Here is a 25,897-nt window from a genome sequence, read left to right as displayed (position 1 = left end):
ATCTGGCACCATATGATTACCATGATGATGACTCCCTCGTGAACACTGCTAACAGTAGTTAAAATATGCTGGTCTAGACTTTTATTTTACCATTTGGGTATACAAGTCCTAGTTACATGATGGCATAAGAGATGGAAATAATATGGAAAAGTGACATTTTTTTCCTAAAGTATGTATCTACATTGTGTAAAAATAGCAAAGCTGTAGGATAAAAGTTGAATTAAAAAAACAAAAATGTTATACATTTCTTTTGGAGTAAGCCTCATATATACAATTTCTGTTAGTACATTTTCAATAGAAAGGTCGTTTTCAGCATTAAAGAGAATAAAAAATTACACTCTGAATTCTACTGGAGAAGAAAAGCTGCATCATTTAGAGATAATGTCTACTGAAGCACACTTACTAGAAGAAATTAGAAAAAAAAAAAAAAGGCAGTTCTTTGAGAAATAGTGACCAAATTTGCTTCTCACGAGAAAAGGTTGGTATTTAACTTTCTTTGATGTTATTGAGACAACCTATTGAAAGTGAGTTTAAATATATAAGTTTGTTATTCTGTTTACCTTAAAACTTTGCTTTTAGGTGAGTCTTCACTTACCAGTGCTTAGAAATTAAAGCATTATAAAATCCAGTGCATCAGCTTTATGAAATATCACTATATGCTACTATTACTGCCAAATTTTTTTGCCAAAGGAAGTTCTAATTAATAAATGTAGGTATACATAAAAATTATTTATATCAAATGGTTTCCCATAATTATAATATACTGTTAATCAGTGTTCATACAGCACTAGTTTCTGAGAATTTAAGGAGAAAAATAGTGAACAGATGATAAGAAGGTATATTTTTGGGATAATTGAACCGCCCTGTCATTTTTCCATTATGTTTCTATCTTCTATTCATTATTATTCTCACAATCAGAGCCCAACCCTGGATGACTATTACAATTACTATTCATAAAGAATATAACAAAACACTTAAGATTACAAAATGAGTGTAAATGCTAGGATTATAAAAATGAAGTAGAAAAAAAAATAATAAAATAAGAACTACCAAAGCAAATTTACATTGTGTATCCGTGAACTTTGAAGCTGTCTCCTAAAAGTAGTTTTAATGCAAATTACAGTGAAACTTCTTTTATATGTTTTGTACTTATGCATTTTTCACACACTCATTTTTTCTAAGTCCTGGTAAAATTTCTATACTCTCCACGTTAATTTATTTCAGTTGTACTTTTTGGTTTATGTGGTTTTTACATTTAGATGATATTTTAAACCCCTAGAAGATACGAAAAGTCATTTATATGTTCAAAGTCAGTTTTACTCGAAATTAGGTTTGCCATGAAAATGTAAAAGTATCGTCTGTGTTCAGTGTTAAGATGCGACCGACTCTGAAATTCGAAGCTGCCCATGCTTGTTTTCAGCAATCTTGTGTTCTTTATGATGCTGCTACTGCTTTAGAAACAGTGAAACATTTCGTTAACACACCATGGTTTAACTAAACAAACTATGGAACAGATATCCAATTTGAGGGCATGGTTTATTCCTTCAGAGCAAGCAGTCGAAAATATAGTTCTCTCCATGTAGTTTTCAAATGCTATTTCAGATGTTATTAAATGTCATTTTAACTATACGTTTTTCTCACACGTCTTTTCAGCCCCTACAAAAACATAAAAATGAAGTTTTACTGTACAGTTTGAGTATAATACCAGTATACACAATACAAGCATTCACAACCAATTATGAAAGATTTTAATCATGCTATATAAAGATATCCTTCATCTTGCATATATTAACAAGAGTTAGCTAAACTCATTACTATGTACTCTACCTGGAGGATCCATGAAATCGAAGTGCACCAAGTCATCAATTCCCAGCTTTTTGAGTTGCAAAACAACTGAACCGAGGTTTGATCGAAGAATTTCAGGATATGTATTATCTTGCATCTCCTGCTTAAATGCCTTTTCTGTATACAATCTAAAGCATTTCCCTGGTCTTGTACGACCAGCTCGACCTGCTCTCTGCTGAGCTGAAGCCTTGCTGATGGGTGAAACCAAAAGAGATTCCACCCGAATACGAGGATTATAAACCTATATATAAAAAATGAAATAAAAAGTATTCTTAATTTTACAAAGTGCGAAATTTACTACATTTCCTAGGAGAAGCCTAAAGCTGTTACCTTTTGTTTTGCAAATCCAGGATCAATCACAAACACGACACCATCAATTGTTAAAGATGTTTCAGCAATATTTGTGGAGACTACGACTTTTCGCCCAATAGCTCCATTGGGCTTATTTGGTGGTGCAGGTTCGAAGATACGTTGTTGAAGATTCGGAGGAAGAGTTGAATATAAAGGAATGCATTTCAAGTCACCAACTTCTGGACCCAGATTGTCAATTTCACGTTTAATCCTTTTGCATGCTTCTTCAATTTCCTAAAATATGATATACATTCAATTAACCACATTAATAACATCTACACAATTAACTATATAAAATAGTTCCCTCAGAGTTCAAATCAATATACATTTATCCAGTAATTTAATGAAAGTACTACTAGTTTTCCCATGCTGTAGCATCGTGGTCTAAGGCATCATGCTAGAACTTCAACTGAATCATGGTTCATGTCCTCATGAGGAAGGAATTTTCTCATGAAATTTCAGCCAATGTATGGTACTGATGCCCACCCAGCATCATGATGAATTTGGAGAGCTACGATAGGTAGTGAAATCAGATTTCGAAACCAGCTGGAACAGCTCATCGTGCTGACTATACAACATCTCTGTTCTGGTTGGATAATATTTCACTTCTGCTGAAGTTTGTAGATGTGAAACCAGCAACTGGCTGGTCATGCCATGGATGGACAGACTCCTAACCACTAATTCATGCAATAAAGTATAACATTATAAACTAGTTCCATAAATAATATAATATGATGATACTGCTTATGGAAATCTGGATAAACGGGAGTAAATGTTAAACAATTATTTGCAGGAAGTACAACATCTCAATGTCAACTGTGATCAGTTAATATTTGTTAATGATGGAGAAAAATTCGCTCCGGTGCCGAGAATTGAATCCGGGACTCTCAGTTCTACGCAATGGGTGCTCTACCACCGAGCTATACAGAGCCTCAATCAACAACATCAGCTCGAATCTTTCTTCTTTTTGTTTTCGTTTTTTTTTTTTTTTTTTCCCTGAGTGACCTTAGTCAATATTCAACATATATTATGTCATCATACATGGAGTGCACTCATATGAGTGACTTACACGGCTGGGACTCCAGCTTATTTGCACTGTTAGACGAATAATCTATGTAAGGATTATTCATAGAGACGAGAATTCCATGCAAATCCATGTTTTTATAGGAACATAAGACATAGCTCAAACTTAGTACTTAACCATTTCATTACTTTCCGGTTCCAAATATGTGTACTTTTTCTGTGCATATTTGCATGTTTTGGCATTTTTGGGGTTAAAAACATGCATAATGTATATTTAAGCAATTTTTAGCTTAATCATGCATATAATATACATTATATTCAATTTAAGTGCATGTTGGTTTTGAGTGGACACGTCAGTTTCTCGATTTTTTATGTCACTTATTTTAACTTCAGAATCAGGATTGAAAAAAAAAAAAAAAAAAAAAAAAAAAAAAACTAGATAACAGAAAAGATTCATTCAAATTTGCACCCACAACTTCTTGCAATGTAGAAAGGTCATTCTCTGCCTACAAAAACATATTGACTGACAAGCGCAGTAACCCCACAGAAAGCAATTTAGAAATGTTGTTAGTTAACTGTGCAAAAAAAAAAAAAAAAAAAAGGGTGTGTGTGAAATAAATTTTGAACAAAAATGAAAGTGCATATTTTAATGCATTTTTCACTTGATCGTGCATGTTTCATAGTTTGATAATGCATGAATACATGCATATTTTGGGATTCTATAGTGCATGAAATTCTCGGCTCTAATTATTAATAATTCTTACATAGGTGTAGTCAGTCAATCTCAAAGGCAGTTTCGTCATCATCTTTTAAAACTTCAACATATTTTACCCTCTTTACATAAACCTGATACTTTGCCAGATGTTTTAAAATAAATTTCAAACAGAATTTCCAAACTTCTAAGTCCCCTTTCCTTCCAAGGAAAATCACATAGGGGAAAAAGGGGGAGAATCAAGCACACAAGCATACACATCTTTCCAAAAAGTTCACTATTTCTTATACAAAAAAAACTACAATGTTCAGACATAAACCAAACACCTATACAAAATGTAGCATTGTGTCTAAGTTGTTCACTGTCCGATATATATGTGAGAAAGTAAATACATACCTCTTGACCAGTAAGAAAGAGAAGAACATCACCAGCAATTTCTTCACACATGTGAATCTGAATAACTGTACGTATGGCAGCTTCCAAGTAGTCTCGCTCAGGTTCTGGTGTATAGAAAATTTCTACTGGATGGGTTCTACCAGGCACATTCATTAGTGGTGCATTGTCAAAATATTGCTGTAAGTACAAAGTACGAAGTAATATTTAGTGAGTTATAAGATCTCTAAAGAAGAGTTTGGATATGAACAGTTCATGCTATTGATCTAATTGAACAAATTCCATATTAATCTGCATATAAAGATTTTTGTCAAAATTGAATGTTAAAATTTTATGCTAGAATCAGGAGCTGATATGAATTAGGGTTTCAACAAGCCAACAGAGAGATGAACTAAATTCAGTTCTGTTGAAAGATATTATTTTATGCTCGAAACATTTGGATTCCTACACCTTCCCTCTCCTGCATTGCTGGTAATTTTCGACCATGTCAGTGTATCATTTTGTTTCCCGACTTCAAATTGAAGGTATTTCTGTATTTCACACTCCATTTCACAAGTCTCTCTTTTAAGTCTCGGTTTTTTACTTCCTCATACGTAGGACAATCTCACATTTTCACGCAAATACATATTTTCAATATTCTGATGCCAAAGAATGGTCTTTGACATATTTCTGTGTACAATCTTTCCTTCTAAGCTAATGAACGAATTTGGTAATATTCAACACCTAAGCACATGAAATGCAACAATTTTTAGTCGAAAAACAATCATAATTTATATCAAGCATGTATGCCAAAATTACATAAAATGGTTTGCTCAAAATGTGCTCAGACAATTTTATGATTTCTTTAAAGCTATCAAATGTAACAGCACAGATATACCGCAGATATGTTTGGTTGAGAGCATGTCTCTGAAGAAGCTAACGAAATATACATAATATCCTCGCAATAAATAAATTGAAATTTTTCGTCGAGTTCAAAGAGCAGAAAGTGGGATTTTCAAAAAGAAAAACTGGTGTTTTTAAATTTAATTTTTCGACATTTTCAAGATACATACCTTTAATAGCATGATAAATACTCTAGTTTTCAAAAATGGATTAAAAAAAAAATTATATTTTCTGTTGATAAATGATGGTGATTATCAGACTAAAGTTTATTGTAAATGAGAAGCATTCACAGTTTCCATTTGCACACGGCACATAGAAACGAAGGATGCATCCAGTGGGCCAACAGTGCTTACAATATAATTCTTGCTGCATATGTACAAACCAAAGTCAGATATGACGTTGAGAATGTGCTCATACCACATGCTTAAACCAAAATGGATTCACCAAATATATCAATCTTATCTACACTATGGACCTCAATCATTAAAAAAAACTGAAAATTCGCGCACATTTGCTAATTGCCTAAAAAATAGCAGTTTTTCGTAAAGACATGGGAAATTCGTGGCATGATACAGATTTTGCGATGTATTGCAGATTTAAATTAGGAATAAAAGAATTGAAGAATGTAATTAGATGTTCAGAAATATATTTTTTCAAAAATCGCGAAATATTCCATTTCCTAGAAACAAGTTAACTTAAAAGTTTACTTCAATTTCCTATCAACTCTATCACCAAAAGAATATTATGAAAAGTTCCAAAATAAAATTCATTTTAGCCACCAATATTATGAAAGAATAAAGAAATGAGATATTCAAATCAAGTTTTCTACAATCATATATGCCATATTTCTTTGCTATCACACAAAGAATCCTCACATATACAGAGTAACTAAAAAGTATGACAAATTGTTTACAATTTTTTAATTGTTACTTTTATTGAACAATGCTAAGTATCAGAATTGTTTGGAGTACTGGTACATAAAACTCTTGCACAACCATGTTTTCCATTCTGTACAAGACGTGCAAAAAGGCATATTATTTTGCCATATATTAATTTTTTATATTTTTATATTCTACAGATCTTAAAATATATGGAAATCTTAAACGTTATTGTTATTAATATAAGGATACAATGGATAATGGAAAAAAATAAAAGTGCATTTGAATTTCAGTTTCTCAATATTGAGAATAAAAATGATCATGAATCCAATAATCATGCACAGAAGCCAAGTGAAAACAGATTTTTCTATCACATTCCTTAAAGGACATTCACCTTATTTGTAGTCTTGTTGTGGGGTGGGAACAATAAGTCTCATTGGCATGGATTGGAACAAGACACACAAATGTTTTATTCAGTACTTTAAGGGAGGTGATGGATGAAATTTCTATTTTCTACATTTTTCAAGCTACATTCTTTATTTTTTGTACACAATCATGGTCTGATAATGATGTGTGAAGTTTAATTTCTGTGAGTGAATTAGTTTCTGAATTATTAACGAAATTATTTTGAATAATGTGCATATTTCAAAATAATATGTGTCGCTCAATTTTTCTGTAAAATTGTCTGAATCTTTTTTCTTTTCTTTTTTTTTTTTTCTCGTGAGACCAGTGGCCATATTTAGAAAAACATTAGGTATTAGTTTTCCTATATCTTTGCTACAAAAAAGGGGACATTTTTTTATAATCACTACATACCTAAAAACAAACATTTTCCATTGCCATTATAAATATTTCATTTTTTATTTATTAATTTAATCATAAAACCCATGTGCTATTTTGTTAACCACAGTATATATAGCCCCATCGCTCTTATTTCTGGCAGCCAATCACGTTGCAAGTCAGCTACATTTAAACGTGTGCGTCTTGTCATTTGCTGTTGATGACGTTATGTACTTCCTAAGGCTCTATAGATACTGAACATAATCGTCCGCCATTTTGGTTCTTTCCGTGTCGTTTGCAGCAAGCAGACGAGAATTATCTTTACTGCATCGTTAAGCATTATTATGTTGTAGCTCCTATGAGAGTCAAAACAGACACTGACACTCTCAAAAGCAAGCGACAATCTTTTTATATTTTTCATGTTAGATGAAGTCGAAGCGGAGAACTGAAGACTCAATTTTTGTCTGTTAAAGGACTGGAAGGTCCAGGGTTCGATCCCAGGTGGTGACAGGATTTTTTCTCGTTGCCAAACTTTCATAACGGCTCCAAGGTTTACTCAGCCTCCTATAAAATTGAGTACCGGGTCTTTCCCGGGGGTAAAAAGCGGTCAGAGCGTGGTGCCGACCACACCACCTCATTCTAGTGCCGAGGTCATGGAAAGCATGGGGCTCTACCTCCATGCCCCCCAAGTGCCTTCATGGCATGTTACGGGGATACCTTTACCTTTTTTTTTAAAGGACAAAGGACATACGGTTGTTTCTTATAGAAATCCTCATGCTGTTTTCAGTGCTTACAAAATCGTGGGCTGAGAGAGTCAAGATTCTAATGGACATTTTTGGTGAAAATGAGTTAATTTTATCGAAATGCTTTATACTTTTCATGGACACATAACACACATAATATTAGTAATAATTGTTATTTTTTCTCCTATTAATATTTTGCCAGAATTTTCATGTTATTTAAGAAATACAAGGTTCCATTTCAATCTTTCTTTCGTGGCCAACGTGCACAACAGTATAAATTTTAATTCTGCGCTCTTTTAGATGCATTTGTTTAAAATTACATAACACCTGAAGCCATATCCTCAGCATTTCATGCATCAAAAGTAATACCAAGTTATTGTAATATTAGTATAATATTCTTTATGTCTATCTCAAAGTTTATACGTTCTATTCCTAACATGGCTCCTTCTCTTTGTTTATGTGATACACTCTAAGCATTATTGCAAAATCTTCTCGTATATCTGCTTGCTAATCAACACGACACTTAATTTCTCACTTGGTGTAAGGTATTGTTTAGTTCCACTGGAGACAATATTCCACACATGCGAGGCAGAAGCTTACTGTATGTTTTTACCAGCCAATTAGTGCAAGTTCAGTGTTATTGCATACAAGTTTCAAGAACAGTGCCATGTAAAAGAATTCGAAATAAAGTGCAATGAACGGAATCTTTCCTGAATGATACATAAATAAACAAATAAATAAACCTAGATTTGCTTGCTATCTACTGAGTGTTTCTACTAGTGAGGGCAAGATATAAACAGGATAGGTTAGAGAAAGATACATACAGATATATGCTCCCAACCCACAAAATAAGCAACAATGAATAAGGAATACTGAACAAAACACAGTTCTTGTTGTAAGAGCACAAAGCATCAAAATTAGCATTTGATATAAAATCTCCACTACATACAAATAAGAGACTCACCTGAAACTTTCCAGCATCCAAAGTGGCAGACATAATAACCAATTTGAGATCTGAACGTTGTTTCGTAACCTCCTTCAGTACACCCATAAGAATATCAGTTGCCAGAGTTCTCTCATGGGCCTCATCTAACAGAATCACTTGGTAATTTTCTAGCATGGGGTCAGACATGCCTTCTCTCAGCAACATACCATCAGTCATGTATCTAAAAGTGGAAAAGTAAAAGAAAAAACATGCAACTTTTACTTGCTACTTTCCAGAAAGGCAGTGTTCACAGAAGACATTTCATAAAAATAATTTTCGTTACCAAGATTTAGGGACAAATAAAGGTGGAAATGTGGAGTGGATAAACCCTAATAGTAGGATTTTAATATGCTGGCTATTGGAGTTCTGGTCTATTCAAGCCATGGTGAGAGACTGTGCCAAGGACTCTGGAGACAATCTCCAGAAAAGTGGAGAAGTGGAAAAGTGCAGTGTTATAAATAGGGGGCGGATGTTGATGAAAAGTAATCTTATTTTTCACATTAGGACGATGCTTATTAATATAGAAATCTTTTCTATGTTAATATCAACGTAAAAAATTAATTTTTTTATATTCCATTTTTTGCATTTTCGATGTTTTTTTAACTAATAGGTCATTTTTATATTTTTCGGCATTTTTTGGTCATTTTTAATACTTTGAAAAACTTTTAGATCATTTGGAATGTATTTTACTTTCTTCTTTATCGATAGGTCTGTTAAATCTTTTTCTAAGGAAATAGGTCAGTAATAATTACCTACTGAATAAGTGAATAACAGTGAAGTTTGAGTTTTATAGTTTGAAACATACTCTAAAGTCCATCCCTCATTCCACTAAAGGCTTCATCTCACACAATGGAAGTAATATAAAATGCTTGACAACAGCTTAGTTTAAGTGAGGGCTTTGACCACTACTGTTCTTTTGTCGATACGAGGGTGTCTTTAGAATTTGTTTGTTTGGAAGGAGAGAAACTTTCATGTCCTGGACAGGACGATGTGTCCCCACGGAAGGGAAGGGACAGTATTTTTAACACAAAGATTGTAAGAATGCAAGCTGCACCCACAATTTGTTTTGTCATTCACACTCCCCCATCTCGAAGATCTGGTAACAAAAGTCAAGAATGGAAGGAGCAGGAGACGGAGAATGAAGGCACTGACATGGATCACCACTGATTGAAACACATTGTAAATCCTCATTAAAATCTATAGTTTTCCCTTAAAACTTTCATTTTTTTGCATGCCCTTCTTTCCCTTTATCATAGCCAAATTCCACGAAGTTGCCATCGCCGAGATTTGCAGAGGAGTCATTGAAACAAGGTGACCAATTTTTAAGAAGTTGTGATGCAAATACTTTGAATAATATTTAAATGGTATTTTCCTTTAATTCTATGTCATTTTTCCATTAGTTTAAGTGCATTTTAATAATCATTTTAAGTAGATTTTTAGGTCATCAACATCTGCCCCCTAGTTATAAACAGGACACACTCCATTGAACCTACACCTTTCCATTGAGTGGAGTAATACAGAGGCTTCTATGAGGAACACACTTTTGATCAGTTACCTAGATATCACATGAAAGTTTTACTGGGGGATTTCAATGCTAAAGTAGGACGGGAGGATATTTTTAAACCAACAATTGGAAAAGAGAGCCTACACGTAAGTAGTAATGACAATGGAGTTAGGTTAGTCAACTTTGCCACATCAAAAAATTTAATTATCAAGAGTACAACATTCCTCACAAGGATATACATAAATATACTTGGACTTCTCCAGACGGAATGACACATAACCAGATAGATCACATCTTGATAGATAAAAGAAGGCACACTAGTATAGTAGACATTCGAACTTTCAGTGGGCAGACTGTAATTCTGACCATTATTTGGTAATTGGAGAATTAAGAGAAAGACTATCAGTAGCCAAGCGAGTAGAGCAACAAGCTAATAATAGTAGATTCAATATTCTGAAATTAAAGGACGAGGAAACTAAGCAACGTTATCAGGTTGAAATTTCATATAGGTTTACTGCTTTAGCAACTGCTGACAAAGCTGAGGAAGAGTTAGATGTTAATAGCGTGAGGGACAATATCCGAGATATCAAAACTGCAGCTGAGCAGAGCATAGGTTATCATGAAACTAAGAAAAAGAAACCATGGTTTGATGAAGATTGTTCCACTGTAGTAGATAGAAGGAAACAGGCAAAACTGAAATTCTTACAGGATCCAATCGTGGAGAATAGAGATAATTATTTCAATGAAAGACGGGAAGCAAGTCGTACACTTAGGAATAAAAAGATAGATTACTTGAAGGAAAAACTGAATGAGAAACAAATAGTAAGAATAAGAACATTCGAGATTTATACAAGGGTATAAAGGAATTTGAAAACGGATATCAGGCAAGGGTAAACGTGATCAAGGATGAGAATGGTGACTTGCTTGCAGACTCTCATTCAATCCTGAACAGATGGAAAAACTACTTTTGGGCAACTACTAAATATACATAGGCCAAATAGAAATGATCGGGACGAAATTCAAATACAAACTGCTGAGCCATTTATACCGGAACCCACACACACTGAAGTCGAAATTGTGATAGAAAATCTGAAAAAGTACAAGTCTCCAGGTATTGATCAAATTCCAGCAGAATTAATACAAGAGGGTGGAAGGGCATTATCTAGCGAAATTTATAAACTTCTACTTGCAATTTGGGAAAAGGAAATTGTACCAGAACAATGGAAGGAGTCCATAATCGTACCTATTTTTAAGAAGGGGGACAAGACTAACTGTAGTAACTTTCGAGGAAATCACTTTTGTTGACGTTGTACAAAATTTTATCGAATATCCTTTTGAGAAGATTAACTCCATATGTAGATTAAATTATTGGGGATCATCAGTGTGGTTTTAGGCGTAATAGATCGACTATTGATCAGATTTTTTTGTATTTGAGAGATATTGGAGAAAAAATGGGAGTATAAGGGTACAGTACATCAGTTATTCATAGATTTCAAAAAGGCGTATGACTCGGTTAAGAGAGAAGTTTATATAATGTTCTTATTGAATTTGGTATTCCTAAGAAACTAGTTCGATTAATTAAAATGTGTCTTAGTGAAACTTACAGCAGAGTCCATATAGGCCAGTTTCTATCTGATGCTTTTCCAATTCACTGCGGACTAAAGCAGGGAGATGCACTATCACCTTTACTTTTTAACTTCGCTCTAGAATATGCCATTAGGAAAGTTCAGGATAACAGAGGGTTTGGAATTGAACAGGTTACATCAGCTTCTTGTCTATGCGGATGACGTGAATATGTTAGGAGAAAATCCATGAACGATTAGGGGAAACGCGGAAATTCTACTTGAAGCAAGTAAAGCGATAGGGTTGGAAGTAAATCCCGAAAAGACTAAGTATATGATTATGTCTCGTGACTAGAATATTGTACGAAATGGAACTATAAAAATTGGAGATTTATCCTTCGAAGAGGTGGAAAAATTCAAATATCTTGGAGCAACAGTAACAAACATAAATGACACTCGGGAGGAAATTAAACGCAGAATAAATATGGGAAATGCCTGTTATTATTCGATTGAGAAGCTTTTGTCATCTAGTCTTCTGTCAAAAAATCTGAAAGTTAGAATTTTTAAAACAGTTATACTACCGGTTGTTCTGAATGGTTGTGAAACTTGGACTCTCACTTTGAGAGAGGAACAGAGATTAAGGGTGTTTAAGAATAAGGTTCTTAGGAAAATATTTGGGGCTAAAATGGATGAAGTTACAGGAGAATGGAGAAAGTTACACAACACAGAGCTGCACGCATTGTATACTTCACCTGACATAATTAGGACCATAAAATCCAGATGTTTTAGATGGGCAGGACATGTAGCACATATGGGCGAATCCAGAAATGCATATGCAGTGTTAGTTGGGAGGCCGGAGGGCAAAAGACCTTTGGGGAGACCAAGACGTAGATGGGAAGATATCACAGTCTACTATATACAGTCACGAAGCTTGAGTTTTGAAGGTGCTAGAAACAATAGACTGTGACGGTACTATTTTGCATTGCCTGTAATGAGGCGATATTAGCGATCCTAGTGGTGAGCAACTATCTAATGTTTGCATATTTACTACGTACTGAGCTTCGCGACTGTATATACTAGACTGTGATAATATTAAAATGGATTTGAGGGAAGTAGGATATGATGGTACAGACTGGATTAATCTTGCTCAGGATAGGGACCAATGGCGAGCTTATGTGAGGGCGGCAATGAACCTCCAGGTTCCTTAAAAGCCAGTAAGTAAGTAATACAGAGGGTCTCTTCTCCATCACTTGTAGGGCTTATATGCATACCCTGAAAACTAAACCTCTTTTATGGAAGCGTGTTCTAAGAGGACTTCCCATTCTACACAGTTCCTTCTTGGTGCTGTATGTTATTACTAGGGCCCAGAAGTTTGCCTAATTGCTTTTTAAATATCGAGTACTGATGACTTCTCAATAGAGTAAAATTTTTATGTTGTTCTCAGCCTTTTAAAAGTTTTTTTTTTTTTTTTCATTTTGTTTATTTTAACTCCATGTTCAACACTTTTCTTTTTTCTATTTTAAAAATTAAATTGTGTTTCATTTAAAAAATACTTACATAAATAATTTTAAAATCTAATCAAATTACCATTTCGTATTTATTGGGTTAACTGCAAACGTTCATTCCATTTTTCGCTGTGACAAAAGTTTCTGAGATGAATAGAAGGCAGAAATTAATCAGTATTATGTGTGGATAAGCTTCAGGGCTTCTACCGCGTTGTCTTGGTGTTATTGGCTGACGTTTCGACCGCTGTGTTGTGGCCATCTTCAGAGCAGTTGTTGGATAAGGAAATAGTCTGCCAGCTCTTATATATATATATATAGCAGTCTCGATGGACCTTATGAGGGCTAGTATTTAATATGAATACTCCCCTTCATACAGACCTCAACCGGATTGGACCACGTAGGACCAATCAGATGCCAGAAGGAGAACCTACGACCTATCACAGCAAGTACTCCCCCCATCGAGACTACTATATATATAAGAGCTGGCAGACTATTTCCTTATCCAACAACTGCTCTGAAGATGGCCACAACACAGCGGTCGAAACGTCAGCCAACAACACGAAGACAACGCGGTAGAAGCCCTGAAGCTTATCCGCACACCATGTACACCAGCTGCGGAAGCCTAAGCGAACACTTAATCAGTATTATATTTTCCTACATTCTTTACGACTCTCTGCCAACACTGGGGTAGTTTTTCGAATCCATGTCTGAAGATATTTGCTGTTTGGAGTTAAAGAAGTCATCAAGCAAAGTTTGTAAAGCATTTTTGTTACCAAAGGAGTTTCCCAAATGGAAAAAGTGGAAATCTGAGGTCGCAAGATCAGGAGAATATGTGGAATCACCTCCCAGCCAAGCTCCTGGATAGCTGTTTTTTGTCATATTAGCAGAGTGTGGGCATGAACTATCGAGTTGCAGCAGCACAGATGCTATCTTCTCAGTCGTTTTTCAATTGTGGCCACAAGGCTTCGGAGCTGCTGGCAACAAATGTCAACAGTTATGGTTACTTTCCTGGGAAGCAATATGCAGTACATGATGTCTTCATTATCCCACCAGATGTTTCTGTGGATGGACACTAACTTTTATACTGGTGTTGCTTTATCAGGGTGATCAGACGTCCTCTTTTGTCCAGACTTGTCCACCTTTTTAGGCCTTTGTCTGGGGTCCGGGCGGATTTTTAAAAAATCAAGAAATGTCCTCCTTTTCGTAACTTTTATGTCTGATACTATGAAATTATCTGATTTGACGCCTTTTTTCAAGTAATTTGTCTGCATGTGGCAGCAGCATCAACAGAATATATTCTTTGTCAACGATCATAACTCTCTGTGCTCCTCTTTGTTATGGTCGTTGCTCATAGGTAGCTAGTAAATCGATGGTTCAGTATAATTTGAAGGAATTTTCTTGTGTGTCATTTTACAAATAACGTCTGGGCAAACCCAAGTTACTGCAACAGGATTAAACATGAAGGGTATGGAGAAATATAATAGTAACCCTCTTTTCATGTCTTCTTTTATCTACTTTAAATTTGTACATCTGAAACACATTACAAAGTAATATTAAATTCACATTTTGTGCCGCCTTTTTACGTATTTTGACAAAACTTATAATTCTCTTGACTTTCATATGTAGCTAACTGTAAAATGATTTTATATTATTAAGTTCTATCATTGATATATATTTTTTGGCCATCTTTCGTTCTCCATTCTTTGTACATGTCCATACCATTTCAAAGTTTGATTTTCTATTCAATGGTCACCCCCAGGAAAAAATAAACGTGGTAGACCAAAATTGAAATGGAAAACCCATGTCAGAGCAATAATGGACGACAGGAATTTGGAAGAAGGAGATTGGAACGATAGATATATATGGAAACTGAAGACGGCGAACCTATAAGTGGGAAAAAGCCGAAGAAGAAGAAGAAGAAGAAGAAGTTCTATCATACTGTAAGTATGCTGTAATAAAATAATTACTGACATAATTTTAAGTATAATATAGGCCTAAGCCTAAATCTAATTAGATATTTTCTGTCCTCTCTAATAATTATAGTTACTTCGACTTTCATATGTAGCTAACTGTAAAATCATTATTCTTATTTTTATCATAATTATTTTGTAATAAAATAGATATTAATATACTTGTAAGTATGATTATATGCCTAAATCTGTACTGTAAATATTTTGTAATAAAATAGATACTGATGTAATTAAAAATATAATATAGGCCTAAGCCTAAATCTAAGTGCATATTAGTTTCTGTCCTCTTTTTTCGAATAATGTCCTCCTTTTTGAAGCTTTGTGTCCTCTTTTTTTATCGATGTGAATCTGATCAACCTATGCTTCACCAATTTTCGTCACCAGTGACAATCTTGGATAGGAATGGTCGATGTTGTTCATGAGGTGAGACGAACAGGTCTATGTTGTTCATGAAATGATGATTAACAAACAGAGAAGCACATATGGCCACTCACTGATTTCTGTTGTTTTCACTTAAAGTGTGTGGTACACATACACCTGATTTTTTAATCTTGCCCATAGAATGTAAATGTCGGATGATGATTGACTTGATGACAATTCAAGACATCTGCAAATCACTGAGTTGATTAATGTAGATCATCAAGGATTAAAGCATTCAGAAGGTCTTCATCAAAGCCTGATGGTCTTTCTGAAAGCAGCGAGGTACATCAAAATGGCCCTCTTTAAAACTACAGAACCATTTTCTTGCAGTGCTTTCTCAGATGGCATTCTCCCAATACATAGCACAAATGTTTCGAGCCACCTCATTTGCCTTTGCTCCTCTATTAAACTCATATGTTGGAAGCATTCATTATTCCACTTAACACTCCTCCTTTAGCCCATAACTATCTTCAAATCCAGGTGTATTTACAAGCACAACACTCCAAATAACAAATGACAAATGTTAATCTCCTAACACCACAGTGCTTGTTATGACAAATAAAAATGCTACAAACTTATTTATTAATCTAATACCTGTGATGAGATATTAGATCAATAATAAGGAATTATTATTAAATTTACAATAAGACATAAGAATTTTTAATAAATTAAGTAACTGTTGTCTCATTACAATGGATTTGAGGGAAGTGGGATATGATTATAGAGACTGGATTAATCTTGAATAACTCTTCTTGGGTTCTCGGCCAGGTGAGTTGGAGATTAGCTTCCAAGCTTTCGACGGCTAGCTCTGCCATCTTCTTCAGGGATATCAAACGCCGGGAAAGCCTCAAGTCATATATGGATTAATCTTGTTCAAAATAGGGACCGATAGTGGGCTTATGTGAGGGTGGCAATGAACCTCTGGGTTCCTTAAAAGCCTTAAGTAAGTACCTGTTGTCTACTCATAACATGTAAAGGCAGCCCAAATGGGCCTATATACTACATGGTACATGTAAAATAATAAACTTTCATATTATCATTTTTTTCACATTATCTGGGTACCTTTTTCCAGTCATTAGTCCACAATTGGGAGTATATTGTACAACAATTTCTTAACACAAAATTACTAGCATATGTTTAAGAAATTTATACTAACTTTCTAAAAAAGAGTAATTTTCCCTTTACATTTTTTTTTCAGTCAAGAATGTACAATTTTGTACACATCTTAATTTCTTAATATTTTCAAATATAAATGTAACATGAAGTGAAAAGTAAGAAAGGCATAAATACCACTAACAGTAATAATTTAACAACTTTGTAAGCTAATTCAATAAAGCAAATGGCCTCCTCCTCCTTTTGAAACTTCAATGTCTCAAATTCCTTGGTTAACTCGTAAATGGTTTGCTATGATATATTAATGCTCCCAAATTTAGACTGTATAAATATGTTCTTTTCTATTTTTCGAATACAAAATGAGGCAAAGTTATGACACATTTTGAAATGGGCTTTATGGTAAACGGGATGATGCGTGATTTTGTAAAAAATATTAATTTTCAGCAACTTCACTGTAGTTTTATGGAATGCTGGTGAATGCAACAAAGTATAGCAGCAGTAAGTTCATTTATAAAGTCAAATTCAGCAACCACATCTTAGGAAATTTTAGAATACAGTTTAAAATGTGTAATATATATTCACTAAAAACATATTATTTGGTTCAGTTGCTAAGTATAGGCATGCCAGTTCTATATAGCACACTAACCAGGAGCTGTATAGTACCTAATTTGACAGAAAATCGCGAATGAGTGCTCAGCAACTTTAACGCAAAGCCTTAGGAGATTGTGGAGATTTTATTCTCTGGCATGAAATATCCCACAGCAAAGTGTGTGACAATTGTTGGAAGAAGAAGAAAAGTTTAATTCCTGCAAGGTACGTATGGTGCAGGAATTGTCTGAATGTGACATGGTAAACCACATTAAAATTTTATGCACAGTTTCTGCAGCTGAGATAAGATAATCCAACCAGCTAATGATGTCAGATAATGCACATTTTTACCACTCTGGATTTGTTAACACACAGGAATCATTTTTGGGGTCATAAGAACCTCAATGACGTGCATCCAAACGTTCATTCAGAAAAGTTAACAATGTGATGTGATGGAGCTTTTTGTGTGGAATTCTTTTTACATTAAGAGTACAGAGACGTAACTAACTGTAGCTTAATACCACCAAGTTCTAGTAAATGTGTTGTTTCCTGCACTTCCACAAATGGTTCGGACATCAAAAACTTATGCTCCAGCAGAATGAGGCAACAATACACACAATCCCAACAACCATGGAGAAGCGTCAACAGTAGATTTCCTAGGTATAACCCTCAGTTTGAGGACTCACCAAACCTAACAACTACAGACTTTTTGTTAAGAAAACTTGATAACTAGTGTTTATGTGACATGTCCTAGAACAATAGAGCAGAGGGAAGAAAAAATAAAGGCGGAAGTTGCTGCAATTTTTAAAGAGATTTTGCAGATACTGATATCACATTCTGAGAATAAATGAACCACAATATTGAGAAACCCCACATGTCAATTTTTTTTTTATTTTTTTTTTATTTATTTATTTTTTTTTTTACGAAACTGAGTTACGAGTATATATGATTTCGTATTCTAAACACGTAGACTTATGATATTATGAAGAGAAATCCCACATATTCCCATGAACATTCATTTTAGCTGAAGTGTTAAGAAGAAATAATTTGAGCACAAATCTAGGACCTGAAAAGTTTAGTTTTCTAGACATGTGGGGTTTCTCAATATTTCAGTTCAAATGAACACACTATGGCTAATGTATGTGCATGTAACTTGCATTCTTATACTTTAATAAGGAACTTTGCTTTTTGACACATGGACACAACTTGATCAATTTTTTTTGTCCAATGGCAGGGCCCTTAACTTGCTGTTATGTGCCCACACTCCAAGTGTAGATCACTTAGGGACTACCCAGAGTGCACCACAGGTAGTAGATCCACATTACTCTCAAACTGAATTATGATAATGGAGAATTGTTGGGATGTCATAGGGGGAACCAGACTACACAGAAGAAACCCGTGTTGCCTTGATTGCAGGCTTGCACAGCACAAGTTATAAATTCAGGTTGGATCAACTGGGCCCCCTGGATAATAAGCCTAGTGTACAAGCACTAAGCATTCATGTCCACATCTGTGGAGTAATGGTTAGCATATCTAGCCACGAAACCAGGTGGCCTGGGTTTGATTCCTGGTCAGGGCAAGTTACCTGGTTGAGGTTTATTCCAGAGTTTTCCCTCAACCCAATATGAGCAAATGCTGGGTAACTATCAGTGCTGGACCCCAGACTCATTTCACTGACATTATCACCATCTCATTCAGATGCTAAATAACCTAAGATGTTGATAAAACGTCGTAAAATAACCTACTGAAAAAAAAAAAAAAACTAAGCATCCATGGCAATTGCTTAGTTGTTATATTATAAACTACAACCATCAAGAAAATGTTTCCTGAATTTCATTTCTCAGTGCCATGGTATAGTAAAAGTATGTAAATAGGCTATCTTACATGGATGATACGTCAGGCCAACAGGAAGATTAATAAGAACAGGAAGTCCTCATGTTGTATTTAAATTTAAGTTTATTATAATCAGCTAAATGTCTTATTTTACTTTCATTTCTGTAATTTATCTTACCATTTATGACTGGAATTACTTACTTCAAAAGAGTTTTCGCAGATGAACAATCTTCAAATCGAATACTATATCCAACTTCTTGTCCTAAGCAGACATCCATTTCTTCAGAAACACGCTGTGCAACTGACATAGCTGCCACTCTTCTTGGTTGAGTACATGCCACACCTTTCTTACCTTTAGCTCTAGAAAATTCCACACACCTGAAAACAGTATATAGAGTGTAAAAAAATTGTGACGAAATATGCACATACCTTTTCATACTCTTTTCCAAAGGAGAGTACATTTATATTTAAAACATTTTAAACGACAATGACGAATTTTGATCAGCAAGGTGTACAGAATCCACCTATGGTCATCGATTTCTAAACAGGTTTATATAAAGTTATCCTTCAACCAGTCAACAACTACAAGTCAAGCCAAGTGGAAGTACTGTAATGTGCTCCAAATTGCAGAATCAGCATAGAAAGAGCAATGCTCTAAGCTAAAGTAAAAAGGATAGTCAGGCAACAGGAATAGCAGTATACAAAAGTAAAATTGGTGTGGATTTATAAGTGTATAAATCAAGAATTGGAAGGTTCACCATAAAAAGAGTTAAAGAAGAGAGAAGACAAGAGAGTGGTGAGAAGAAAAAATTAAAATTGGCAATTAAAGCAGTCAGAGTGATGATATTAATAATGGAAGGAATTTAACCGAATCCAGGGCCAATGAGTGTGAAGAGTGAAGAATGAGAGAAGTAATTAAAGAAGAAATGAAATTAGGATTCATAAAAATTAATTAGGAACTAAAGCTACAGTTACAGGATTTCAGTCAGACAATAACAAATCTGAAAACTAACATGGAGCACAACAACAAAAGAACCGATGAGTTACAACAGTTAACCAACCTGAAAAGAAAATCAGAGATTTAGAAGACAGTCAGAGGAAGAAAAATCAGATTATTTTCGGTATAAATGAAGACGAGAGTATGAAGATGAAACTTACAAAGCAGTTCGAAGAATATATAGGGAACTTTTCGAAATAGACGGCCACATAAAATAAGCTTATAGAGTAGGTAAGAGAAAATTTCGGCCAATTTGAGTGAAATTTCAAATTTAAGGATGAAAGAAATAATTATGAAATGAGTGAAAAATGCGAGGGGAACAGAATTACGTTTTGAAAATGATCTTAGTTACGAAGTAAGAAGATGAAGACAACAATTATTACCATATCTGAAAACAGCGAGAAGCAAAGGACATTTTGCAATCTTTGTATGTATGTATGTATGTATGTATGTATGTATGTATGTATGTATGTATGTATGTATGCATGCATGCATGTATTTACACTGGAAGTGGGCAAACACCCGGTGGCAGTGGTAACTTAAGTACACACAATAAAAATAATACACAATAATTACATTAATAATAATAAGAATACATAAACTAACCTAATTAATAAGTGAACCTAATTTTCTATTACAACCCACATATGTATAGGTCCTACATAAGTTTCACATTGATACTGATAACCTTTCACTTCACTCTCATCACACTCACTGCACTGGCACTATGACACATCTCACTCACTGCACTGGCACTATGACACATTTCACTGACACTTTAGAACACATTTCAAAAATATATATCAGAAATGGGATAAATAAGGACGAACTGAAAATTAATAATAAAGTTTACGATCTCGAATACTGTGAAAAGAATTGTGACAACCCAGAGTTTTGGACTGAAATCGAGCGAAGTCAGGTGAATCAAGGTAAGCAGCAGAGATGCAATGAATGAGTAAATATGTGTAGGTCCACGGAGTGAAGGCAGCATGCTAGGAAAAAAGACATACAGATGATACTAAATTTAAAAAACAGTAAAACGAAAGAAGATATTCAATGTTGGTATCTGAAACTGGATATGGAAATAAAACAGCTGACCAGAATAAGTCAAGATGGAAAACAAAGTGTGAGTCATATAGCAGATATTGCTGATATAAAGGATTATGGAACCAGCTAGGAGTGTCTGAGGTCAGGAGTATAAACAAGACAAATGGAAGAAATGAAAGTGAAGACATGATAAGAACGAGCGAAAGAATGAAGCAACAACAATATATTGTGAAGATAGAATAGTAAGGTGAATGGAATTAGAGAAGAACAAGAGTGCAAAAAAGTAATGGAGAATAAAGTGTCACGTGACAAAGTGTAAGAGTATAGTAAGATAGACACAGAAACAATGAATTAGAATGAAAGAATATAATATGAGCAAATGTGAAGTGAGAGAGAGAAAAATTAGACGTGTAATTAAGTGAATTGGATAATTCATGTGAATCAATGTTGTGGGTGGGAGTAGCATCAGGGATACTAATAACTGCAAGCATATTCTAAATATAAATATACAGAAAAGGGCAATGAAAGAGGGAATTTAGGAGTTAGAGCAAAGGGAGAGAAATAAATACGTAAATAAATACTTACTTATGGCTTTTAAGGAACCCAGAGATTCAATGGTGCCCTCACATAAGCCCACCATAAGTCCTTATCCTGAGCAAGATTAATCTAATCTCTACATCATATCCACCTCCATCAAATCCATTTTAACATTATCCTCCCAGCTACATCTCAGTCTCCTCAAAGGTATTTTTCCTCTGGCCTCCCAACTAACACACCATATGCTTTTCTGGATTCGCCCATATGTGCTACAGCTCAAATGTCTGGATTTAATGTTCCTAATTACGTCAGGTGAAGAATACAATGCATGCAGTTCTGCGTTGTGTAACTTTCTCCATTCTCCTGTAACTTCATCCCTCTTACCCCCAAATATTTTCCTAAGCACCTTATTCTCAAACACCCTTAACCTCTGTTCATCTCTCAAAGTGAGAGTCGAAGTTTCACTACCATATAGAACCATTAATAACTCTTTTATAAATTCTAACTTTCAGCCTTTTTGAGAGCAGATTGGATGACAAAAGCTTCTCAACCGTATAATAGCAAGCATTTCCCATATTTATTCTGCATTTAATTTCCTCCCAAGCATCATTTATATTTGTTACTGTTGCTCCAAGATAGTACATAAATAAATAGAGGGAAGAATAGTAGGGAAATAATAAGTGACGTAAGTGTTGTAAAATAGAGAAAATGGAAATACAGACAAATAATTTAGAAAGAAATAGATGGAAAAGAATTATTAAAAGTACGTAGATTTGAGAATAAAGAAAAATAATGTAAATAATTAAGGACAGGAATGTACAACATTTGATAGGAAAGTGATAAACAGAAGGGAGACAATCTAGACATGAGAGAATAGAAGAGGAAAAATAGAGAAGGATAGACAGCAATTCAGTTAAAACAGAAAAATAGGAAATAATCCGGAAATATTTGGCAAATAAATATAATAACATAAAAGGGTTAAATTAAAGTGATGGTGGATCGAAAAGCAAAAATGTGAAGGTCCACCATAGCTATGAATTGTAAAGTTGGCTGACAAGTATCAATATTATCCTTCAGCATACAGCTCTTAGAAACAATGAAATAAACAGGTCCAGACAGTTCAGAAAATTCGATTGAAGTCTTACTACAGGATTAAAAATAGATTCGTTAATTACTGACTGGATTATAGTAACAACCATAATATGACATACATACATACGGGTGAAAAGAAAAAAAACACGCACACCACTGAGAAAATACAACACATTTTGAATTTATGTTAATATCTGGAAATCGAACTTTTTACTTTCTCAATAAATAAAGTATTGCGATGAAAAAGAAAATCGCGGGAATATGAGATTTCATAATCCCTGATAGTGAAAGTTGTTATGGGTATGCTGTTTCTGTCCTCCATATAGTGATTTCTCCTAAACCACTGAACGAATTTTGTTCAAATTAGTATCTAGAAGCCAATTTACCTCGGGTAAATGCACATTAAACACTTTTAGTAAAAAATTAATTGGCCTTTAATAATAAAGACACAAAATGGGGGAAGGACTCAAAATTGACTCAAGCAGTTTATTTTATTTTGTTTCTTGCATAAGACGAAAATCAGTCCATATTTAGCATCTATTAGTCAATATGTCTGGATAAATGCATACGAAATTGATTGGCCTTGATAATAAAGAAACACAAAGAAGTCTAAATTGGGTTAAACAATTTATTTTATGTTATTTTCTTTTTCTTTTTTGCACAAGCTGAAGAGAGAAATGAAATGAGCTTGGCAGTTTGTCCCAAAGCTTTATGTTTCAGAGAAATTAATTATAAATACATAATTATTTATATTTTTCTTCGGGAATCCATTCAGAATTCCAAAATTTCCCAATCTCTCCTGATCAATCTGAGGAAATCACTATTACTAAAAAGTGCATCTTTGTTATAAAGAACCTCAGTCAGGAAACAAGCTTTGCACAGGTAAATAAATGGTGTTGACCTTTTACTGATACAGATCGAAATGGATGGCTGAGGAAACAGCGCATACGATTTCCCTGAATAAAGTGTGTGTAGATTTTGTGTTACGTAATATGGCCTTATTAATAAATAAAACTAAATAAAACACTATTATTAATCAAACTTGACAACAGATGCTCAAAATTAGAACCATTCACAGTCAAACAATGTACCAGTCTATCACGAAAACAGTCTATTGGAGATACGAGATGGAACAGATCAGTCATGTAAGAAAGACAATGAACTGTTTCCGGATAGACTAGGACATTTTTTGGCTGTGAATAGTTCTCATTTTGAGCATCTGTTGTCAAGTTTAGTTAATGATAGTGTTTTGCTTAGTTTTATGGCCTACTCAACTTGATTTTACATACTTATTTGTCTCAAGTTTGAAGTCCACGAAACAAATTTAATAAATAGTTAAAAGACATAAAATGAGTGAATGGGTAAAATTTCTACACATTCAAATGTAAAATTTAACAGAGATTCGGTATATGTAAATTTTAATATAGAGTGTCATTTAAAAAAATGAAGTTTACTGTCACACCTTGTATGCCTGAACAACTTTTTTTCGAACACTAGTATCATATTATATGGTTTATCTCCAACAGGTTTTGTACATTTTTTTTTTTTTTTTTTTGTAAAATTAAAATTTACAAAGTTACGAGTAATATTCCATACTTTTTTAACACACTGTATATGTAGATTCCATTGCACTGGAAATAAAAACTAAACTTCATGCTCATACATGGAAAATAAATTCCTAAAATTCAACATTTTCACAAACTTTAAAAAAAATTTCTTGCTTACTATATGTACAGAATGAATCAAAAGTCTGGAACCATATAAATATCTTCCATATGCTTGATTTTCGATTACTACAGGTGTTACCAGTACTTGTAAGACAAAATGCTCTACCACTGTTTTGAGATATCTCTAATCGTTTTCAAGTTATTTAAAGATAACTTCATAATGACACAAACATTAATTACTGCAACTACACATGTTTTGTAACATTATACAGTACTAAGGGAGGCTTTGGAAAAGGTATATTCGTATATACCTAGGCACATTGCTAAACTATACAAGCGTTAAAGAAGAAGGCATAGAACACTATCTCCTTTGAAACTAATATATTATCTTGTCATCAGATTATTCAACTTACATAATATTTATAAACATTAAAGAAGAAGGCAGAGAACACCATCTCCTTTGAAACTAATATACTATCTTGTCTTCAGTTTATTCAACTTACATAATATTTAATATTAGCATTATGTCAGATAACTGTAAATTTGTTTGATGTATATGTTGCCGGCAATGTTTGAAAACCGGTATTCTATATGACTAGGCAATGTATAGAATGATTAAAATGAGAAGGCAGAGTATGAAATACAAGTTATTTTACACATTTTCTCGGTATTTTATAAAATGACAAAACCGAAGCAGGCAAAGTATTATTTTTATAATATTCCATATTTAAATTCAAACTCTGTCATAGTTGTGCTTCCTGCTCGAAGTAGACCAGTATTTTCCTTAGTGTTCAAGATTTCGCAACAGATTGCTACACGTGAAAACTCTTCACAAGATAGGATTGGTTTGATGAAAAATCGGTTCTATGATGAACTCTCTCAGATTAGAAGTAATAGTGCTAAAAACTGTGTGTTTCTCACAGATGAAAATTATCATAGGGTGGTGGAAGATGTGTTGAAGGCTAGGAAGAAGGAACCTCGGGACTACTGGTAGTTGAAGAGGTATGCTGTTGTAATTATTGAAAACAAAAGTAAATTAATTTATCCGGTTAAAGAAGGGACCAGTAATTTTCAGTATTATGTTAAAGATTCTGAACTATTTTACTTGCTTCATGACTCTCATTTGGCAATTGGTCATGGAGGACGAGACAGGATGTTGAAAGAACTTACATCTAAGTACAAAAACGTTACACGTCATGATGTTAAACTTTATATCCACCTATGTGAACAGTCCCAGAGAAAACAGAAAGTAGTTAAGAAAGGTGCTGTAGTGAAATCCACGGTATTTTCAGATTTTATTTCCCATTGTCAAGTCGATCTTATCGATTTTCAGTCCCAACCTGACAGAGAATACAAATTTATAATGGTGTATCAGGGTCACCTCACTAAATTTGTTGTCCTCTGTCCTCTTGAATCTAATACAGCAGAAGAGGTAGCCTACCACCTCTTGGACATATTCACATTGTATGG

The 25,897-nt window shown here is 34.1% G+C and overlaps 1 protein-coding gene across 2 annotated transcripts in view; it reads right to left on the bottom strand.

Annotated features, from left to right (window-relative positions):
* Dhx15 (DEAH-box helicase 15) overlaps positions 1 to 25,897 on the bottom strand; it is a 112,758-nt gene that overhangs the window by 43,553 nt on the left and 43,308 nt on the right. For both annotated transcript variants that reach the window (XM_069830981.1, XM_069830980.1), the window contains 5 exons: positions 19,289 to 19,465; positions 8,572 to 8,773; positions 4,328 to 4,504; positions 2,176 to 2,430; positions 1,828 to 2,086 (listed from right to left, as the gene is read on the bottom strand). In XM_069830981.1, coding sequence (XP_069687082.1) covers positions 1,828 to 2,086; positions 2,176 to 2,430; positions 4,328 to 4,504; positions 8,572 to 8,773; positions 19,289 to 19,465 — 1,070 coding nt within the window. The remainder of the gene's footprint in view (positions 1 to 1,827; positions 2,087 to 2,175; positions 2,431 to 4,327; positions 4,505 to 8,571; positions 8,774 to 19,288; positions 19,466 to 25,897) is intronic.

The sequence above is a fragment of the Periplaneta americana genome, chromosome 7, assembly GCF_040183065.1.
Source record: "Periplaneta americana isolate PAMFEO1 chromosome 7, P.americana_PAMFEO1_priV1, whole genome shotgun sequence".
In the NCBI taxonomy this organism is placed as follows: domain Eukaryota; kingdom Metazoa; phylum Arthropoda; class Insecta; order Blattodea; family Blattidae; genus Periplaneta; species Periplaneta americana.
This window is presented reverse-complemented; position numbering and strand designations above follow the sequence as displayed.